Source organism: Cornus florida, unplaced genomic scaffold (assembly GCF_030987335.1).
Source record: "Cornus florida cultivar Cherokee Brave unplaced genomic scaffold, ASM3098733v1 CherokeeBrave_3.0.0_Hap2_Chr09, whole genome shotgun sequence".
In the NCBI taxonomy this organism is placed as follows: Eukaryota; Viridiplantae; Streptophyta; class Magnoliopsida; order Cornales; family Cornaceae; genus Cornus; species Cornus florida.
In genome coordinates this window covers 27,594,765-27,615,189 of record NW_026775579.1, presented here as the reverse complement: position 1 = coordinate 27,615,189, position 20,425 = coordinate 27,594,765, and the positions used below count along the sequence as shown (strand labels likewise).

Sequence of the window (20,425 nt, the reverse complement as noted above, 5' to 3'; positions counted from 1 at the left end):
CTACTAGGAAAACGTAAATATTTGCTTTATTGAATTGATTTGTGAGAGTAGCATGTCCATTGTTTCTGCAAGAACTAATAGAATTGCACTTTAATTTACACATCCAATAATAACATTTTGATTTACACTACGACTAGCCACAAAAGAAAATAAGAATAACCATAAAATATCACGATTGCTCAATTAAATCTAACTATTAAAATCAAAATATTTAAAACAACAATAATTTATAAAATGCAATTAAAAAACAACTATATAATATGTTTATTTTTAAAATAATATGTAAAATGTGTATATAAAGGCAATTTAGTCAAACAACTTAAATGTGTCTATTTGCGCTAAATTGAATCAAATTGAAACTTTTCTGCACAACTACTTTTTTGGAAGAGGTACATATACACAGGAGCGGAGCCAAAATTGCAAAGTAGAGAGGGCTAAAAATAAATAAACCCATAATTGCTTAGTGTGTCATCCATGCTTTAAATACATAATTATCATGTATCAGTTATTCAATTAAATCTAATAATCTATAACCTTCTAACACATTTACACTTTCAAACTCTAACGTATTTTCACAGTTAAGAACCCATTGAAGTCTGTTTCATATAAGTATTAAAACAAACAACTAAAAGAATGCCCGATATATATGTTCCTTATCAATAAATTCACATTAAAAAATAAGACCTATGTGCTTCGCCCATGACTAATTATTAATCTATTATATAATAAATTACCCAATTTAACAATAAATTATCAAATCATCAACAAAGCCCCCCACCCCTTTTTTACAAAAATAAAATTCAATATTTCACTGGATTAACAATAATGTCTTCTTCCATAGACTAACAATGTGTTTGATTTACTGGGTTAGGCCATATTATTTTTTATTATGGTTTATTTTGTAATTGAACATGTCCATGGTTCGTAGACTTACTCATATTTAAGGTTTGACCTTTGTAAAGGGCTGATAGGAAGAGGAAGAGTAGTACATGAACTTATAGGAACAATAGTACTATTTTTTTTTTTTTTTTCAATTGGACCTAGGCTATAGTCCAGGTTAGCCCATTACTAGTTCCTCCCTTGCATATACATGTGAATCCACTCTCACACTCATAACACTTCTCTTCTTGTTTTCCTTCAACTTCTTTGAAGAGAAGTTGATCTTGAATAGCTTTTCAGTATCGATCATGTTCTTCTTCCAATTGTACATGCCTTCAATATTTTGCTGTAAGTATTATTATTGTTATTTTATTATTAATTTCCTCCAATATTTCAATAATATAAAAAATTCTTACCGTTCAAACTAATGTTACAAATAATATTTTTAGTCTGAAAACCAAGTAGGTGATTGCAAAGAAACAAACCAATTCCTCTAGTTTGTTGTCAACGTTCATTTTATTAATATGCTTCTTTTTGCACAAGAATCAAGTATGAATGTCACACCACTATCAGGGACAGATCTAGGAATTCATATGACGGGGCAAATTTATATAGTAGGGCTTTTTTATAATTTCAGTGGGGGCAATTTCAAAATTTTATACGTATAAATGTAAAAAAAAAGTATAAATTTAGTAATATAAAATGTAATAATAAAAAATTCAGTGGGGGCTCATGCCCTCACTGAGCCCTTCATAAATCTGTGTCTGACCACTATCATGCAGACCTTGCTCATTCATACTCATTTTTTTTACATTTTGACAAATACGTTTGTCTAATTATAATCTAAGTGTTATTATGAATGAAACAAATATGCTAAATGATAAGTGAGGGTATAAAATTTTAAGTTGGTTAAAGAAAATAAATAAAAAACAATTAGTACTTTTCTTCAAATTTTAACATGCAAGAATGAAATATAAAATTATCTAATATTCCTCTTTGTAAACTTTTTTTCTTCCTTATCCCTGGTGCTCTTTCCAAACACTCATTTAACGACTTCGTTCGACTTTTCTTCCTTATCCCTGGTGCTCTTGCCAGACATTCATTTAACGACTTTGTTCGACTTTTCTTCGTTATCCGTTGTTCACCTTTTTTTCCTTATCCCTGGTGCTCTTTCCAAACACTCATTTAACGACTTTGTTCGACTTTTCTTCCTTATCCCTTGTTCAACTTTTCTTCCTTATCCCTGGTGCTCTTTCCAAACACTCATTTAACGACTTTGTTCGACTTTTCTTCCTTATCCCTTGTTCAACTTTTCTTCCTTATCCCTGGTGCTCTTTCCAAGCACTCATTTAACGACTTCGTTCAACTTATTTTAGGGATTTCATGGAGGGCTTTGGACTTTGATCTTGAATGCCGCCACCTCCGTTGTCTCACCAGAGAAATTTTAACATGGTCTGAGACCATGTAATCTCGCTAATTACAACTTCATGCACAAGTAAATGTATCAATTTTATTCAAAATTTTGTTTGCATGTCATATTGTGATTGATTAAGACCATATAATCCCTGACCATGTAATAATTTCTCATCTAACCAATTATGGAAAAAGATGGCAACCATTCATACCGGAAAAGATCCCCTGATTTCTTCCATTTTACTTCAACCTGATCATATACCCCCTCGTAATGGTTTCCACAAAACCAACATTGCTCTAGTTCCCAACATCTTCCTCCAGCCAGTCCTTTGTCTCCAAGCATAAATTGCATTCTTTTCCCTTTCCTTCACTAACTTCATAAAACAAATCGTAAGAAGCATGTGCATAGACAATGATATCCCCACCCAATCACGAAACTTGTCCTAGTGGCACACTCCCATTGGATGGGGCATGATGACACAGTATCCCATCTATCTGATAATCTTTGCTTAGATACAATAAATAGGTCAACACATCCTGTATTTACAGACCAAATCAAACACTACCAGAAAAACATAAATCATTTTCTTCATTGAATTGCCTTAAGCAAGAACTAAAGAGTAGCACTTTAATTTACACATCCAATAAAAACATTGTGGTTCGGATTAAGTTACACACTTACAATGCGACTAGCAAGAAAAAGAAAATAAAAATAGAAAATAATAATACCATGATTTACGTACTTCATTGTAAAGCAGAAAACTTGCTCAAAAATGGATAAAAGAACATGAGTACATCAATCAAGAAGAAAACTGCAATTAGTAGTCGGAATGACACTCTTCTCTGATCCTTACTTTGTCTTCCCTCTTTTACCATTTTTACCATTTTTACCAAATTTCTTCCCCTTCTTAGATTTGCTCTTCAAATAAGAAACTCTGTTAGCCTTTTGCTCCCTTCCTTTCCGTACTTGTTCAAGATCTTTAATTTCTGAACGCACATGAGCATTAGGCACCGAGCGATTCCTATTGCCACCTCTGAACCTTCTGTTATCTCCTTGTAATCCATGAGCTCCTGCCAAAAGAACATGATAATGTAAGGCACAATGTGCTATGCTTTTGCAATTGACTTGAAAGGGCTCTACTCATTTTAAACGCAATAAACAACTTGAAGTAGCCAAGGATCTTGAGAATCGCACATATTCTACTAAAAAAGGATGCACGCTAATATTCTCACAACTCCACATTTTTCTGACTGGTTTTAAGCCCTAATCCTGTTAAATACCCAATGCTATGCATGGAAGAGCAGGGCTGCTTTGGCATTAAGTTTGTAGCAAATCATATAGTCAAATAATCTTCTCGGATAAAAGAGAGAAAAAAGTACAACATTATCTAAAGATGATTAACTCACGAAAAATAAGCAGCATTACTAAGCATAGGAATCCCTTTTGCCCCAACTTAAAAACCATAGGTTCAAAAAATGAGACGTGCAATTTATTTTTTATTTTTATAAAAAAAAGAAGAAAAAAAGTCACATTTTATCACGCAACTAGACCAAATTCGAGTAACTCTATTTGGTAATTTGGCTTAGTTACATTTCTTAATGTGACACAAGTACCTGGTGACAAAAGCCATGTAACACCATAACACATTTAGGATTGAAAAGCGTTAACAAGTATGAAATGAAAATCTGATTATTTTTCAAAGTTCCCAGTATTTTTTTTTTTTTTTTTTTTTTTTTGTAAGTGCAAAGTTCCCATTTTTTTAAGATAGGCATTATAAAGATTATCGGCTAATGGGCACATAACACTCATTTGCTCACAGATTCTTTGACTTAAGTTCCCCAAATTAACATACCTTTTGACATTGATCCCTTTTTAAAAAAATAATTAAGGATCAGTTCCATTTTCAACAATTTTTATCAAGTGAACATAAAAGTTCAAAAATCTATCTTACACACACACACAGTATCATTGTCCACTCTATCTGTAAATTTATTCCCAACACTATTTAAGCGATGCATTCCTTAGCACAAACCAGAGGAATTACCAGCTGTCTGAGATATAGTGTGTAGGTATTTTCTATTAGTGGTTAGTGGCCAGCTTGAGCTCACTGTGTTAGCCTTCATCGTGCAAAGGGGGCTTTGAGTTGTCTATGTATTGAAGGCCTAAAAGGCAATAATAGAGAAGTGAGCTTATGAACATGATTGCTTCCGATGATCCGGTAGAAGTCCCAACCAAGGCCCATCTAAAGAAGACTGCTTTCTTCCAAGGCAGGAACTGGATTTGGCAAAACCAGTCAATCGTTATTCATTGATAGATTCTGGCAAATGGCAAGGACATTTGGAAAGGAGAGGAAGGAGGAAGAAGGCTGAGATATCTACTGAGAACAAAGTTTCAAGTGCCGAAAAGGTTTTAACTAGGAAAAAAAAGTGTATTTAATTGATATCTTGGAAAAGCATACCAATAAGACAAAACATTTGATAACAATTAACAAGAGAGGAAAATATGATAATATTTCAATGACATTCAGTGAATCATTAGAGTAACATTCAACCGAAGTCCAACAAAAGCCTAAAACAATTACCTGCTATGCTTGTGGCTTCTTTAGCACTGCCTTCATTATTATTTCCTCTAAAAGATATTTTATTATGGGAACGTTCTTTCCACCTCTTGTATATCCCAGTCTTGTTAGTTTTCATCTTTGCACCACTCTCCGTCTTTATCTACACATCATGAAAAGATAAAGTAAATAATCCTGGAGAACCTCCACAAAAGTACAAAAGCAGAATCAACTTTTATTGTGGTAATAATGCAACCACCAATTCACCCACATCTAATACACCATTCATAATCAAAGCAAGAAAAGAGGAGGCAAAGACATTAAAGAAATAGGATAATATACTATGGTAGAAAGTCATCTCAAAAGTCTAATTGCTTGACATAAAGATCTATTAGGACAGGACTAATTTATCAAGCCCTGCTGCTACTCTTCTGTATATCTGAGTATCAAAATGTTTATATATTTTAGGTTCTAATCAACAGTCTATTACAACAAAAAACCTAAAACAATTTGTGTTCTGTTTCAACTGCGACTCACCAAAAAACATTAAGAGCTCCTCAATAAAAGAATAAAAAGTAAAAAGAGTTATCCATCATCTTTACTTTCCGGGAGATCAAAAATTGAAATAATAAAATCCAGTGGTTAGAAATTACAGGTAAATCTAAACAAGCAAGCTCCAAGACTTCTTGTCAATAGACAGAAGTTTGAAGCTGGGTCAACTCAGGTCCAAATAAGCACCTTGGAAGGTTTTCTTCCAGTACTAAAGCAAAATGCATAAACTCACAAAGATTACAAAATGATAGAGCACTTAAATGGTTGTTTGTTCCCCTATGCTACATTGTCATTTAAAAAACAATGTAATATCTAATCTCGCCATGCTTTTCTTCACAAGAAGTAAAATATGGGCCACAGGAAAGAACAGCATACATGTAAATATCTAAAATAAATGGGATTTGTTGCTCAAATCAAACATGAAGTGATAACTTAAAGCAGCAACTTGATAACAAATGCGATGTTGGGTTATGAATGGAAGAAGGAAAGGCTACAATCCAATAATTTTAGGATATGAAATTCATCCACCAGTTTCCATAAAATGAATCATGTGCGCACTGTTTTGTATGTCAACCTTAAAGAAAATCAACCACTATAAACAGAAAAAGTACACCTAAAGTGCAAATATATATTATATGACAATGTACTTTTTATCTATGTTTGTTTCCTCTATATGCCACATGATTTAAAAGAAGCATAAATCTTCATATATATGCTGAACTGCAGAAGTTCACAATAATGTACCTTTCCACTAGCTGTCACACGATCCCCATTGTTTAATTTGATGTACTTCTTACCCCTCTGCCAGGCAAACAAATACAGTGCGTAAAAGAATATAGTGTAAAATAACAGTAAGAATTGAACATATGATAATTAGAAGTACCTTATCCCAATGAAATGTAGATTTTTGTTTCTGCAAACCCTCACTATTATCAGCAACTAGATCCAGAACAGCAGCATCCAACCTATTTAATTAATCAACCATGATACGTCACTCAATTCATATGAGTCCTACTGTAAGGTAAAAGACAAACAAAAATGTATATTACATATCAACAAAAATCTTTTAACCCCCACGGTACCTGTTCTCTCCAGAAAAATTAAATATAAAAAAACATGATTCTATAAACTCAGCCATCAAACTACCGATCAAAAATTCTCATGACCTACACCACTTGCCATTTTCTGGAACTTATGCAAATGGTCAGAAGGAAAACCTTTTAGGCAATATTAGTATACCAAAAAGTGATTTCACACTGAAAATTAATCATTTTTACTTTTGTTAGGCATGTCCTACTTTCTCTTCAGATAACACTCAGCCTCTAAACACTAAAGCTCATTAAATTCAAACAAATTACTGAGTCCAGAAGTTTTATCCCAATAAATTTCATACTCTTTACAGCATTTTTCTTTGAATGATTCAGCTCAAATCAAAGAAAATAATGTTGCATTCAGTTCTTTATTGATGCCATTCAAGGTTTAGATAAATTACAATATATCATAAAATCAATTAAAAAATATTAATGAAATCTTGCTTATTAATAATCAGTTCTTTGGGAGAACTCCCCTCTTGAGCGCCTTTTATGAAATCTTACTTTATAATTTTTTTTTTTTTTTTTTTTTTTTTTAAAAAAAAAAAAAAAGAACAATATCAACAAGCCAGCAAAAAGAGTGATATGCACAAATATAGATAAAATTTCACCTGTTTGACTCAAAGCCTTGGTTAGCTCTTACCGAGAGTCCTGCCTCCAAATGCTGAAAATTAAAATTATTATGCAAGTCATATAATCATTGCTATATTTTTGAAATACAAAACAAATTTACACCATGTATAAGAACACGATACCATGTGAGAAAAGTACTTACTGAGTTACTTACCCAAAAGAAAACAAGTACTCACTCAGTTAAGCCAATAGCAACTTAAATTCACAATGAAAAAATTACATGATAGAGTAAATAGCGAAACTAACGTCTAAACCAAGATTAATGACCTACTTGATTTGTTGGCACTGCATTTATAAAGTACTCCTCGTCCTTGAAGCTCTTGTTCTTTCTTTTAGAACCACAAACTGCTAGAATTGGTGGAATAATATCAATTAATTATCATAAGATAGTATAAAATAGTTATTATATCTTTTGTTTTACTAGAAAGCCAAATGTAAAATAAAAATGAAAATGAAAACACACTTCAACAGGTTTCCTTGTTTCTTTTCCATGGTTCTTTCCTTTGTATCCTTCATCTCTCATAGTAATTAAGTATAAAAAATTAAAACGACAATGATACATCAGCTAACATTCTCTTTCCTCAAATAAAAAATACTTTTTTGATAGTTAAAATGTAAGTTTCAGCTATTATTTAAATTTATTTAAAAGATACTTGCAGAAGAATCAAGCAACAATAACGAGAAAGCTTACTGACTCAAGATTTCTGTACCCTTGATACATCTTTAGACCACATAGTAAGATAACAACAGAACAACTCCATGCAGACACATAAATGACAATACAAAATGGACAAAAGCCCCATTGAAGGTGGCCTTCTAAGATGGACGGCAATCTTGGGTAGGATTCTGACAATTGACAGCTTAAGGACAAGACAGTAAATCATTTTCAATTAGTGCTGCATGTGTAAGAGGGACCGAGGAGTCAATGAACGATCTTCTTCCCTTGCATTGTTCAGTGGCTAGAGAGGGGTGGGATTTGCCTCTCGCCATATTCAGGGTGAAATGGGTCATGCCGTTTTCACGAGGAGTATACTTGAAGCTTGGAGAGGGTGAATAATGGGGAAGCAAGCTCGAGATGCTTACAGTTAGAGAGTTTCCCCCTTTGTTTATGGACAAGTTTATGGAGAAAGAGGAATAGGAGATCTGTCAAAGGGGAGGAAAATGCTTAGAGTTAGAGAGGTTCCCCCTTTGTTTATGGACAAGTTTATGGAGAAAGAGGAATAGGAGATCTGTCAAAGGGGAGGAAAATCCTATTTGGGCGTTTAAATTCTTTATACTTGGTTCATTACATTTTAAAAGTTCATGAGCGATATTGTAAATTGGTGGAGGATCTCATGATTTTGGTTGATAGCTTCAGGGGATAGGGTTTCCTTTAGTCTCATGCTGTTGTATGAGGGATGCGCGCCCCCTTTGCGCGCCTTTATATAAATACTTATCAAAAAAAAAAATTACAAAATGAAACTTTGAAATAATTTTGTACCAAGTTGATGAGACTTGAAGTATCTTCGTACTTAACTAGGGAAAAAAAAGTATCTTCATACTTGAATCAGGTGGGTGAGAAGGTAGAAATTGAGTAACATACTACATAAATTAGCTCTTTTACCAAGTTCTTCTGCAAGTTACTGTAAATTAACAAATTAAGCCAACCCTTGTAACTTCTGATGAAAAGACAACTTCTCAAGCAACAAACAGCAAAGGTTGTAAACAGAATTAGCAACAAGTTCGACATTTTATTTGGGCATAAACCACTCCGTTTCTCGCCCATGGGCACGAGCAGCTACTGTCCAAGAAATATACATTGTTTTGCATGGACTCCAAATTTAGAAAGAATTGAACAGTTTAGGAATCGATCTCCAAACACTTGCAAATCCACAGAGAGGAGAATCCCTATCCAACCTCTTAAAACTGAAGCTCTGATTTTGTATCCTATGTTAAATGAACTCGAGTACCTGTTTTGAGCTGGACCTGCTGGTATATGTTTACGCATCGGGATGTCTCAAACTCAACGATTAAATATCCATCTTTTAAACATTATTTCTCTATTATTTAATGAAAAAAAACGTGTTTTATATAATATAGATTACAGAGTATGCAACATGAGAATTTCACTCATGTTGAAGAAATAATTTAAAGGAATATTCTAAGAGAGTTTATATGTTTATCAAGTGCATAACCTGTCAGATGCATTGAGCACAGACCCAAATCCATGTCAAAATGTCATGTGTCTGACACTGATACTTCACCCATTTAGAAGAGTCCCAATAACAAATATTCTCTTTGGAAGCTTAAACTAACACTTCGGGCCTAAGGTCACTCAAAAGGACTTTAGTCCAATGGAAAGCGTCCATGACTCCATGGTAGTTGCTTGAGTCATTACTTTCTTAGTTGTTCAGTTTTTGCATGTTAGGAATGTTTTGGATTGGAAAATTTTGGTTTTGAATTAGTAATCCTTTGGCTATAAATTTGATCAGTTAAGTTCAAAATTTAGAAAGTACTCCTTCGGGAAACTTCTCATAGGAAATTCTATTCCTCATACTTCCTATTTTTAAATAGTTTCCTTTTTTATTGAGTTCATAATTTGATTTCAAGTAGAATATTTTCTTGGGTATGTTATGACTAAATTAATCCAGCTAATCCAAAATTTCAATTCTTATTTGGTAACAATATTGTTTGCCTTGGTTTTAGGTCTTTTACCTGCCAGGAAGTTTGCTGAAATTTATATAAATAGGACTTACTAATAAGAGTAGAGTAAATTATATTGAATTTTAAGAGTTCTATGGGTTAATATTTGAGATTGTTTGCCTCGTCACACTACTGAAATATTCTCCTTTAACTACCTGACTTCATTTTTGTCCATAAAATCCAACAAGCTACTTTCAGGAAAATCAACACCTTATAGCCATCAAACCACATTTGCTAAAACACAGTCCATCTATGAACCACCATAAAATCACTTAGACCTTCACAAATCCCAAAATTCTAAGCAATGTTAACCCTTAGAGCAACAAATAAGTAATTGCAAAACTTATATTTTTATTTTTATTCCCAAGTGTTGACTTACCTAAAGAAACGAAGAAAGAATATCTGAACAACAAATTTCAATACTTCCTCCACATTGATCTGATTCAGCTGAATTTTTACATGGCAACCATGCACACCGTGTATAGGGATGATAATTACATAAAACCTTTTTTTCTCTGTAAGAGGAATAGAGTAAATGTTGATAACCTCTCTGAGAAAAGTTCTTCGTAAATTCAACAGCCCTTCTCATTATGTGTAAATGGGGTGACTCTTCTGACTCATTTTTAACACTGGATAACGTTACATATGCCTGCGGTAAAATTGGAAGGAAACTGATACCTTTCTATCTTATGTTAATTTCAGAGGAGAGAAGAATCAGATCATTGTGGCCTCACATGAAACCATAAAGATGACATTACTCGGTTACGGAAGACTTCAAAGGGATTAATATTTCCAACTCATAATTCTCTCAAGGACATCAAGTAGATGATGATGCTTTCCAGCAGTGCTCTCCATTTCTTTCTTTAGACAGTGATTCTCATTCTTTCAGTACTACAATATACTCCCTCCGTCCCAAAATAAGTGTCTCATTTGAAAAGTCAATGTACTATTTTTCTAATATTACCAATTTAACCTCTTCTTGCATTAAAAAGTAAACCATCACATCACTGTGGACCCACTAGGGGTAAAATTGGTAATTCATTCACCACTAATAAAATTAAAAAAAAACATTCTCTTAAAAAGTCAGATTCCCGAAAAGGGACACTTTTATTGGGACAGGGGGCGTTATATATTGCAATGCGGATCATTCTTCAATAACCTTTACAGAGTGAAATGTTATCTAACACTGTGATAATAATACTACAATTGGCAGATTGCAAGACATTCAGAAGAAGAGGGAGGGGAAAGGATCAAACTGGGCTAAGAGAAGATAAATAATGACTGGAAAAGGACAAACCTTTTTTCCCCTTGTCCTTTGAAGATGTAAATTCAGATTCAGATTCTGCTTCCTGCAACCAGCGCCAAAAGATTAATCACTCCATACAAAGAAGGGACATATAGTGAGCTAACAGATAAAATTCAAAGAAAACCTATTTATTACACCATTTTTATCAATCAGCATCAAACATGTTTACAAGGACCAAGCCCCAAAAACTACTGTATCTCATTTTACCAACCAAAATATTTAGGGGCCTAGGATTTACCATATAGCTTCCTAGGGAAAAGACTAATACTTGGGATCATCTAATTTTTTAGGCTACACCTGGACATTGAAAATTCAAGCTAACCACGCCAAGCCTGGCACAATGATGCTTGACTAAAACAACATATTGAAATCTTTCATATACATAGAGATAGTTCTGTGTTCTTTCTCAGGCAAATGAGGGATTAAAACAAACGTTTTCATTTTGAAAACCTAAGTAAACCCTAGTTCACAAATATACTACAAAAGAATTGAGACGACGAAAACTCATTGTGGAAAGGGCAGAAATCTTTTACTACAACATGATATCGTTTATCCTAAAAACAGCAAAAAAAAACATTATTTTCTAACATTTCCAATGAAACAACCTTAAGTTTCATTGCACAAACTCAAACATGATGGACTTCCAGGAACTTGCTCTGAAATATAGTTTGTGAGTTAAAATAAACGATAAATCTGCAGCATAAGAATGACAATATGACACCAGATATGGTGGTTTTCGTGAATATATGTAAAGTAGAAATAAATAATATATCGTGCATGCATTTCCAAGTTCCAAATTGAAGAATTTGAGCAAGGGCTTTACCTTTGCCACATAGTCACTAGAGCGTTGCTGATGTACCAAATTAATGACATTCTCATGTATGGCCCTTTTCTTCTTCATAACATCAACCCATTGACTAGAAGAACCCTAAAAATAAATATTTGGCGTCAATGTAAAGTGAACATAATAGATTACCAAATAGATAAAGTATTCCCTCTAAAATTAAATGTAGACATTGATATTTCTCATATCATTATTAAAGTACTGAAAAGAAAATGTTCATAATAGCAGACATCCGCAAAAGATATACATGAAGAGGACCTCAGTTAGCTAAATAGGATATCCTACACATACTCTGTAAAAGGAAAAAAAGAAGGGTAGAGAGAGAGGCATCGTAAGGCACCCTGCTGAACAATACAGTAATATTATTTGGAAAAGAAACAGGCAACTATCAATCTAACCTTTATCAGTATATAATTGTATACATCAGAAATTTAATTTTTATATGTGTGTGTGTGTGCGCGTGTGTGTAAATATAAATGTCTATAGGTCACTGAATATACAAATGTTTATAAGCTTGTGAAATCTTACGGTTCATAAGGGGCATCTAATAGGCTTATGAAATCTAACTCTTCATATCTGGATATGTATATGTACATAAAAAATAACGTGGTAATTATACTTGCATATATATATTGACTGATCATAGAGATATATGTGTGATTATATTTATATAAACACCGTGTTATAATTTTTTTTTTTTCCCTGGTATGGATGTTGTTTTTCAGTATATGGTAATAGTGAATACATGAGTATATATATACTATATATAGGTACACTGTTAATGGTGAATTCATAAACTTAACAATCCAAACTCCAAAATTTAGTGCAAAACCACCTTTACGAATCTGTATTTGGGTAGTCCCAAGGATTAATGATGTATAGAAGCAGACTATGAACCGTTAGAAGAAAAACCAGATTGAACCCATGGTCGAGATGCATTTGGAAGTAATTTTTATACCACTAGAATCTTCACATCTCGTGGGGTAATCCCCTAAATCATATTGTTTCAATATCAATAGATAGGTGATATTGAGGCCCGACGTTGATTCATAATGAATAGAAAACTGGTTTTAACCATGATCGAATCAGCCAATTCGGTTCAAAAAGTCGAGCAATCCATTAGGATTTTTGAAGTAATTATGTTGAGTTTGTCTCACTTGGTAAATTAAAAAATGTAAAATTTTAAAATTTGGTGCCGTTCTGAGATCATTTTATTGATGAAAATGAAATCAATGAGGAGAAAATATGAGGTAAATCACTACTACACTGGAGAAGGGAGGAGCGTACGCCCAAACAGGTCCAATGTGTGTAGGTGCCTCCCAATCCGGTTTGACCTGTTTTGAACCAATTTGACTGGACTTTGATTAATTGATTAAATTAGAAATAAATATAATAAAATCATAGTAAATAAAGAAAAATAAAGCTAAATTGATGAGAATTCATAATAATTATAATAAAATAGATTAATAGATGTTGATTATGCAGCTAAAATTGTTATCTGCTGGGGTTTTGTGAAGAATAAGGAAGCCTTGTGGGTTCAGTGGATGCATGCTAGATACTTACAGCAGGGTAATTTCTGGATGGTTCAACCTAAGGTGCAGGATTCTAACATTTGGAAACAAATTTTAGATACAAGAGAGTTTCTTCAGGAAAATGCAGCTTTCAAAATTGGAAATGGTAATCAGTTTAATATGTTGTTTGATCCATGGTGTACAGGGTTATCTTTAGTCCATAGATTTGGGGCTGCTCTATTTAGGAATTATGATAAGAGGGCCAAGGTTGATACTTTAATTGTGAATGGACAGTGGTCCTTCCCCCCTTTCTTTCCTGTTGCTGCGGCAAATTTCATAAGTAATATTGTGATGACTCCTGGGCAAGATGTTATTGAATGGTCTCATGGCAGTTTTAGCTTGAAAAATGTGTGGCGAGTTTGTCGAGCTAGAGGGCAGATTGTTACTTGGAAGGATTTGTGTTGGAAATTCTGCAGGCCAAGGGTTGCTGTCTTGACTGTCATTATACTGCATAATAAGAATTTGACTTGGTTCAATTTGAAAAAAAGAGGTTTCTCTGGTCCGGCTATCTGTCACAACTGTGTTAAGGAGGAAGATTCTAACGATCATCTGTTTTGCAAGTGTTCTTATGCTATGGAAGTATGGCAGCATGTTTCAGATAGGTTGCATATACCAGTTGTGAGGTTTCAAGGTTTTAATCAGTTCGTGGAGTGGCTGTTATTACAGGTTCAAACAGCATGTCTTAAGTCTAAAATCCTTAAAGGCATATTGTGTGTTTTCATTTGGAAGATTTGGTTGGAGAGAAATACATCATTGCATGGTGGAACAAAGGAACAAGCTTCAGTTGCTGCAAATAATGTTATTTGGGAAGTTTTGCAATTTTTCTCAGTGGGAATTACTGACTTAATGATGCTTTTTGATGTGGTGTAGTTTGGCTCTGTTTCTGGGCTGATAATGGGGCTGTTTCAAATTTGCTTCAGCTCAGTTTGTGAGCTTCTGACAGAAGAGTGGCCTTCTCAAAGAGCAGTAATTTTTTATAGAAGCCTCTTCCCTTTTTTATTTTTGGTGTTCTGTTTTATTCCAATTTTAATTGGAAGTTTTTTTTTGTGGATTTAACTCCACTTCTTTGCTATGTAATGGAGATACGTCTCCTTGTAATTGTATTTTTGAAACTTATATATATATATATATATAAAATAAAAAAATAAAAAAAAACCCATGCAGGAAAAAAAAAATTATAATAAAATAGTACGAGTTAAAAAGCTAATTTTTAGTGAGATTAATTATATGGACTAATTAATAAATTACTTGAAGCCTTAAATTATTTGATAATAATGTAAACTTAATCATTAATTATGAATATATATATAAATTAGTGTAAATAATGAACTTAATTAACAAGACTAGTAAATTATAATGTGATTAAAATAGATAAAAATAATATGGACCATGGAAGCAGTAAATAGACGAAATATAGGAATTATTGGGAGAGTTACTTCAGTTCCTAGTGATTCATGGGCATGTATGTTATGTACAAAACCCATTGTACCGAGTAATCCACTGTTAGCGGGGGTTAGGGTAAGAGTTGGAGACTTGGACGTGTTGTGAACTTGTGAGCAACTTCACTCGAGGGTGAGCTATGTGTCTCGTGTAAATCTGAATGAACTCTCTGAGAACTGTTTCTAGCTGAGAGAGCCTTAACTGAGAAATAGCTATCTGCAGTCCTTGTACATCTGTGGATAAACTGTGTGAACCTTTTGACAATATGTTACATGGATTCTTCAAAAGCAGGTGAAGTACCTGTGTCGGACACACAATACTCGGACATGGATTCTTCAAGAGTTGTGTATGATTCTCTTTGTGTGGTTTTGAGAGTACCCACAACCGTTGTGACACATTAGTCATGAATGAGTATTAGTAAGTAATGAATAAGTAAACAAGCAAATTAAGTGAATTAACATAAAGAAACTAATGTTCCAGAACAACAATCAAGTAATATTATGTTAATTGTTAAATATGATAATTGGATAAAGCTTACAGAATGATTATATTTGACAATTAATAAGACCCAAACTTCTATAGTTACTCAAAGCTTATGTCATTATTAGCAGAGATACAATTATGTGTTGATGAATGGTAGGGTTGTTTGTTGCTCTAAGCTATTAAGTCACTCCATCTATTCTGGGTTTCTAATATTTAATGCAGCTGGGGAGTTGGATGGTGGAAGGATAACTTCTTCTGATTTAGCCTTAGTAATTGGTAGTCATTCCTTTTTTTTTTTTTAGTATTGAGAGAACTTGCAGTCTTGTAGTGAGGATTGCTATGTAAAGATTAACGGAGCTTCATACATATCTATAGATAATACTTGGATTCTTATGATGATTCTCATAAAGTTATCAGTTGATGAAGCATATTGTCCAATATAGCAACGCATGTGATTTTGCGATTATGTATCCATGTTCAGCACCAAGTATGGGTTTTGGATAAGTGTTCTAATATTTGACAGTGTGAGAATTCCCATACGACACTGTGATGTGGAATGAAATAATAGCAAGATATTGGCAAATGGCAAGATAGACAACCCATCTCAGCTGAACCAGTCTTAGATCATGAGACATAACACACGACATCACGTGAAATGTCAAAACTTCATGCTCTACAAGTTGTTATACTCAAAAAGGCCATGTGAGTTTTTCTTTCCATTTTTCAACTTGATTAAGTACAAACTTGGATATAAAAAATCTTTTTTTTTTTTTTTTAATAAGTAACTTGGATATAAAAAATCTTAGTGAAACATGTGTGCTTCTTGCAGATTTAGGTGATTGAATTTTTTATTTTTTTTCAGAGGGGGTAAAGTAGGTGATTCATGTATGATAAATTACATTTATTTTTACTTTTTCTAATCTTTCATTATTTTTCAGGAAAATAAATAAATAAAGATACACATTTTCAATTAATCTTTATCAATTTATTTAGATATATAACATGTCTTAACTTTTACTAACAACATTCGAATACTACAATTTTTTTATTTGCAATCTCTTTTACAATGCTTCCATTTTTTTAGATTTTTGCAACCTATTTACCTTACTTTGTATTATCAATATCTATGCCTTTTAAACTATACCTTACTTTTAAACTATCGTTTATGTAATAATGTGTAGACTAGTGCAATGTGGATTGTGGCCTGTACTGATCTTTCAGCAAAATTATTGGTTTTAGATGCGTATTTGGTTTATTTTATGCATCCATTTTGTTTTTTATAGAATGTAGTGTATCCATATTAACCATTATATTTAAAATTTTCACAAGTTTAAATTTTTTGGCCTTGGATGTAATTTATAGCCCAATATCAATCTGATACTCGGTGAGGTGAGCCCTCTTCCTGCCCGAGTTAGAAACCAATACCATAACTTCAAATGTTTAAACCACCATTAGGCAGCAAACAATAGCCATGGAATCTAGTTTCTTCAACATGGAAAGAACTGTCCCAGTTGAAAGAATTTTTTCATGAATGTGAAATTTTGAAAACAAGATATAGGAGATTCAAGATGTGAAATTATGTCCTTTTGGGAGTGAAAATATGGATTTTCTTCAATTTGAACATGAATTCGAAGCAGGCACTCGTGCAATTTCAGGTGCGAGGAAGGATTATTAAGAAAAAATCAAGATTCTAATCCCCATAGACAGTTCTATAAAAATTTAATATTTTGGGGAGTCCTCAGTCCAGTTCTTTGATGTTTTACCCTTTGAAAAGCTTGTCTCCTATATTCACCTAATAAAGTCCCATTCACCATACCTTAAAAAAGTATCAACTTCTTTGGTATTGTTATCTTCATATAAAATGGACCTGAACTTTAAACAGAGAGGAGAGTTCTCCACAAATATAATGACTGTATGGTCAAATAGTTCTAAAAACAAATGTAGAAGAAAGAATATATGAAAGAGAAGTGAACAATTTTTTAAGATAACATCGCATAGCAAATTATTTTCACATTCATAAAATAAAAGGATCAATCTTGTCTACTTATTTTAAACAGTTTCTCATGGACAAAATGTCAAAATCACAACAAAATATGAAAGGGATTAGTCATGAGAAGGATGCCCTAACGAGTAATGAGAGAAAAGAAAATCCAGTTTTATGATAAAAGCAAAATAAACATACAAAATTGACAATTATCAAACTACCTGCATTTAGATCAATCAAGTAAACGATTACAAGAAACTGCATATTATGCCTTCTAGAGACCCAAAACCATATATCTCATACACATGAACGGTGCAAAGATATTAGAGCAGAAAATTACATGTAAATGCTTTGATTTAGCAGCTTCACCTTCAGCTTCCAAAATAGTCTGCTTGGGCCTAATACATACATATTATTTATTAAATGATTCAAAAATTGTGTCTGTTTAAAAAGAAAAAAATAAAGAAAGCAAACAAAAAGTAACTGATACTTTTAAAGACCTCAACCTCAAGGGGAAAAATATTTTAAAATACCTGAAAGCTTTCAAACGTTCAGAAAAAGCCATTGCTGTTAACTCATTGCCACCCAGCACATTTTTGAAAATAGGATGCAACCCTTCCCGGGGTAAAACTTTTGCTCTTCTAATAGACTCCCTAGCAGGCAATGGTTTTGTCTTTGAATACAAGCGAAATGCATTTGTACAGGTTTTCTGCAAAAAAGTCAGATCTGTTGATGAATCAATGATCTCCCGAACTCTGTCTGAAACAAGATCTATGACTGTTTGAGGGAAACGTCCATAGACAGTTTCTCCATTTGCAATTGCTTGATCAATTTTGGACATTACTCCATCTATATCTTGTAGAACCTCCTCCTCAGTGGGAGCGGCCCTGATCGGTTTAGAGAGAAAGAGATGAAGATCTAAAAGGTAAGGCATATCTTCAGGTGTGACAAAAGAAAATGCAGAACCAGTCCGCCCTGCCCTTGCAGCCCGCCCTACTCGATGGACAAACATTTTTGGTTTGGGAGGAAAGTCCCAGTTGATAACATTATCAAGCAATGGGATGTCAATGCCCCTAGCTGCAATATCCGTGACAATCAGCATCATAGTCTTTCTTGCCCTGAATCTTGATACATGGATCTTGCGAGCATCTTGATCCATATCACCGTAGCATACAGAAGGCTCAATACCCTCCTCTCTGAACAGAGTATTAAGAAACTCCACGTGATGTTTTGTGGAAACAAATATCAATGTTTGCTCATCGGATTTAATTTGTTCCCTTGTCAAATATAACAATGCCGCATATTTTTCTTCCTGCCGTACGGTGAAAAAGGCAAGCTTCAAATCAGGGCTAATCCTAGTATCCAAATCTAGTCGAACGAGCTGAGGCTCTCGCAGACCAGCCTTGGCAAACTCGGCAAGGGCACTTGGTAAAGTTGCACTAAAAAGCAAAGTCTGGCGGTTCTCGCTCAACTGGCTAAGAATTTTATGCAATTGTTCCGCAAAACCCATGCCAAAGAGAGAGTCAGCTTCATCAAACACGACATACTCCACAGTACGTAATGACATATCATCAACCTCAGACAAATGGTGCATGAGCCTACCAGGAGTCGCAATAATGATATCAGGATTCTGTGCCAATTCTTCAAATTGGCTTTCCATGCTATCACCACCAACAAGCAAACTAATACGAAGATCTGTATTGAAGACAAAGTATCTTTAAATATTTAAGAAAGAAATATATATATATATATATATATATATATATATCAGTTCACAATAAAAAAACCAGCAAGAAAATTTCCATTCCTTTGCCACAAATTAATATGTCATGAAAAACAGTTCATATCAGCTTCGGAAAATAGCAAAATTGGATAATTACTAAATTGGAGATGCACAAGCAAGTCTTTTAGGCAAATCTGCTGAACACACTATATTAAAATGTAGGAAAATATAATTTTCACTTTTAAAAATTTTCATAATTTATCCAATCAACAAAGCAAGGTACATATAAACCCCTTAACCAAATTTGAGCACCACTTTCTAGAACCCCCAAACACATTAAACACTAAAACACACCATTCAAATTTTTATTGACATTTGTTCTCCTCAGTTTTCTCAGTAACCAAACAATGGGCAGTAAAGTAGAAGAAATCCTGGGAAAAAACAAAATTCAACGGCTCTTGTCATTGGGCCAATTACATTGCAGTTCTAATATTTAATAACCAATTCAAATCAAACACTAAACCTATTAAATCATAATATTTGCTTTTAACTTTCCATTTACAATCAATTACAGTTCATACGAAAATATATAAACACACACATATATATGGGATTAATATTACTGACCTGTGAATCGACCGAGCTCTTTTGTGAATTTCAAGGTCTGAAGCGCCAAGTCTCTAGTGGGAGATAAAATGAGAGCCCTAACGCCACTTTGAGGGACGTGCTGCTTCAGCTTCTCGAGCATGGGCACGAGGAAAGCCGCGGTCTTGCCGGACCCAGTTCGGGCCATGGCGACGACGTCGTGGCCGGCGAGTATGAGTGGCATCGTCTTCCGCTGTATCGGAGTGGGCACTCTGTAACCCTTTCGTTTAACACCTCTGAACACACTAGGGCTCAGACCCAAAGACTCGAACCCTCCTGATTTCGCTTTCTTCTTCTGCTTCTCGACCCGTTTTTGCTCTGCTTTGGAACTCACCAGACGAGTGCTCGCTCTCGCCATTGAAAACTATCTGAAGAATTTGTAATAAAAAAAAACGAGTTATATGTATATATATGTGTGTGTGTGTGTGTGTATAGCGATCAGATTGAGTAAACAAACTACGGTTTGGGTTCTTACATGTTAATTCTTGGAGCTCGGATATATATAGAGAGAGATGGAGATTGAGAGAGAGAGATTGTTCTCGCCTCTCACCAGTCGGAAGAGACGAGAGAAGTTTTAATGAAACCCCTTCCGAGAGTGAAGAAGGGTTTTGTGTTTTGGGC

The 20,425-nt window shown here is 33.9% G+C and overlaps 1 protein-coding gene across 2 annotated transcripts; it reads right to left on the bottom strand.

Annotated features, from left to right (window-relative positions):
* Positions 1-2,855: 2,855 nt before the first annotated feature.
* On the bottom strand, positions 2,856-20,425 carry LOC132273620 (putative DEAD-box ATP-dependent RNA helicase 29). Of its 2 annotated transcripts, none has more exons than XM_059774601.1 (12): positions 20,280-20,425; positions 19,787-20,172; positions 17,970-19,131; positions 17,777-17,834; positions 11,938-12,042; positions 11,106-11,157; positions 7,398-7,474; positions 7,105-7,157; positions 6,286-6,367; positions 6,147-6,203; positions 4,875-5,013; positions 2,856-3,363 (listed from the first exon to the last, which is right to left on the bottom strand). In XM_059774601.1, exons 2-12 carry the CDS (start codon positions 20,160-20,162, stop codon positions 3,143-3,145), a joined length of 2,382 nt encoding a protein of 793 aa, XP_059630584.1. In that variant the 5' UTR covers positions 20,163-20,172; positions 20,280-20,425; the 3' UTR covers positions 2,856-3,142. The 2 variants fall into 2 exon arrangements, with proteins under 2 accessions (XP_059630584.1, XP_059630585.1); XM_059774602.1 differs by having other exon boundaries at positions 7,398-7,471.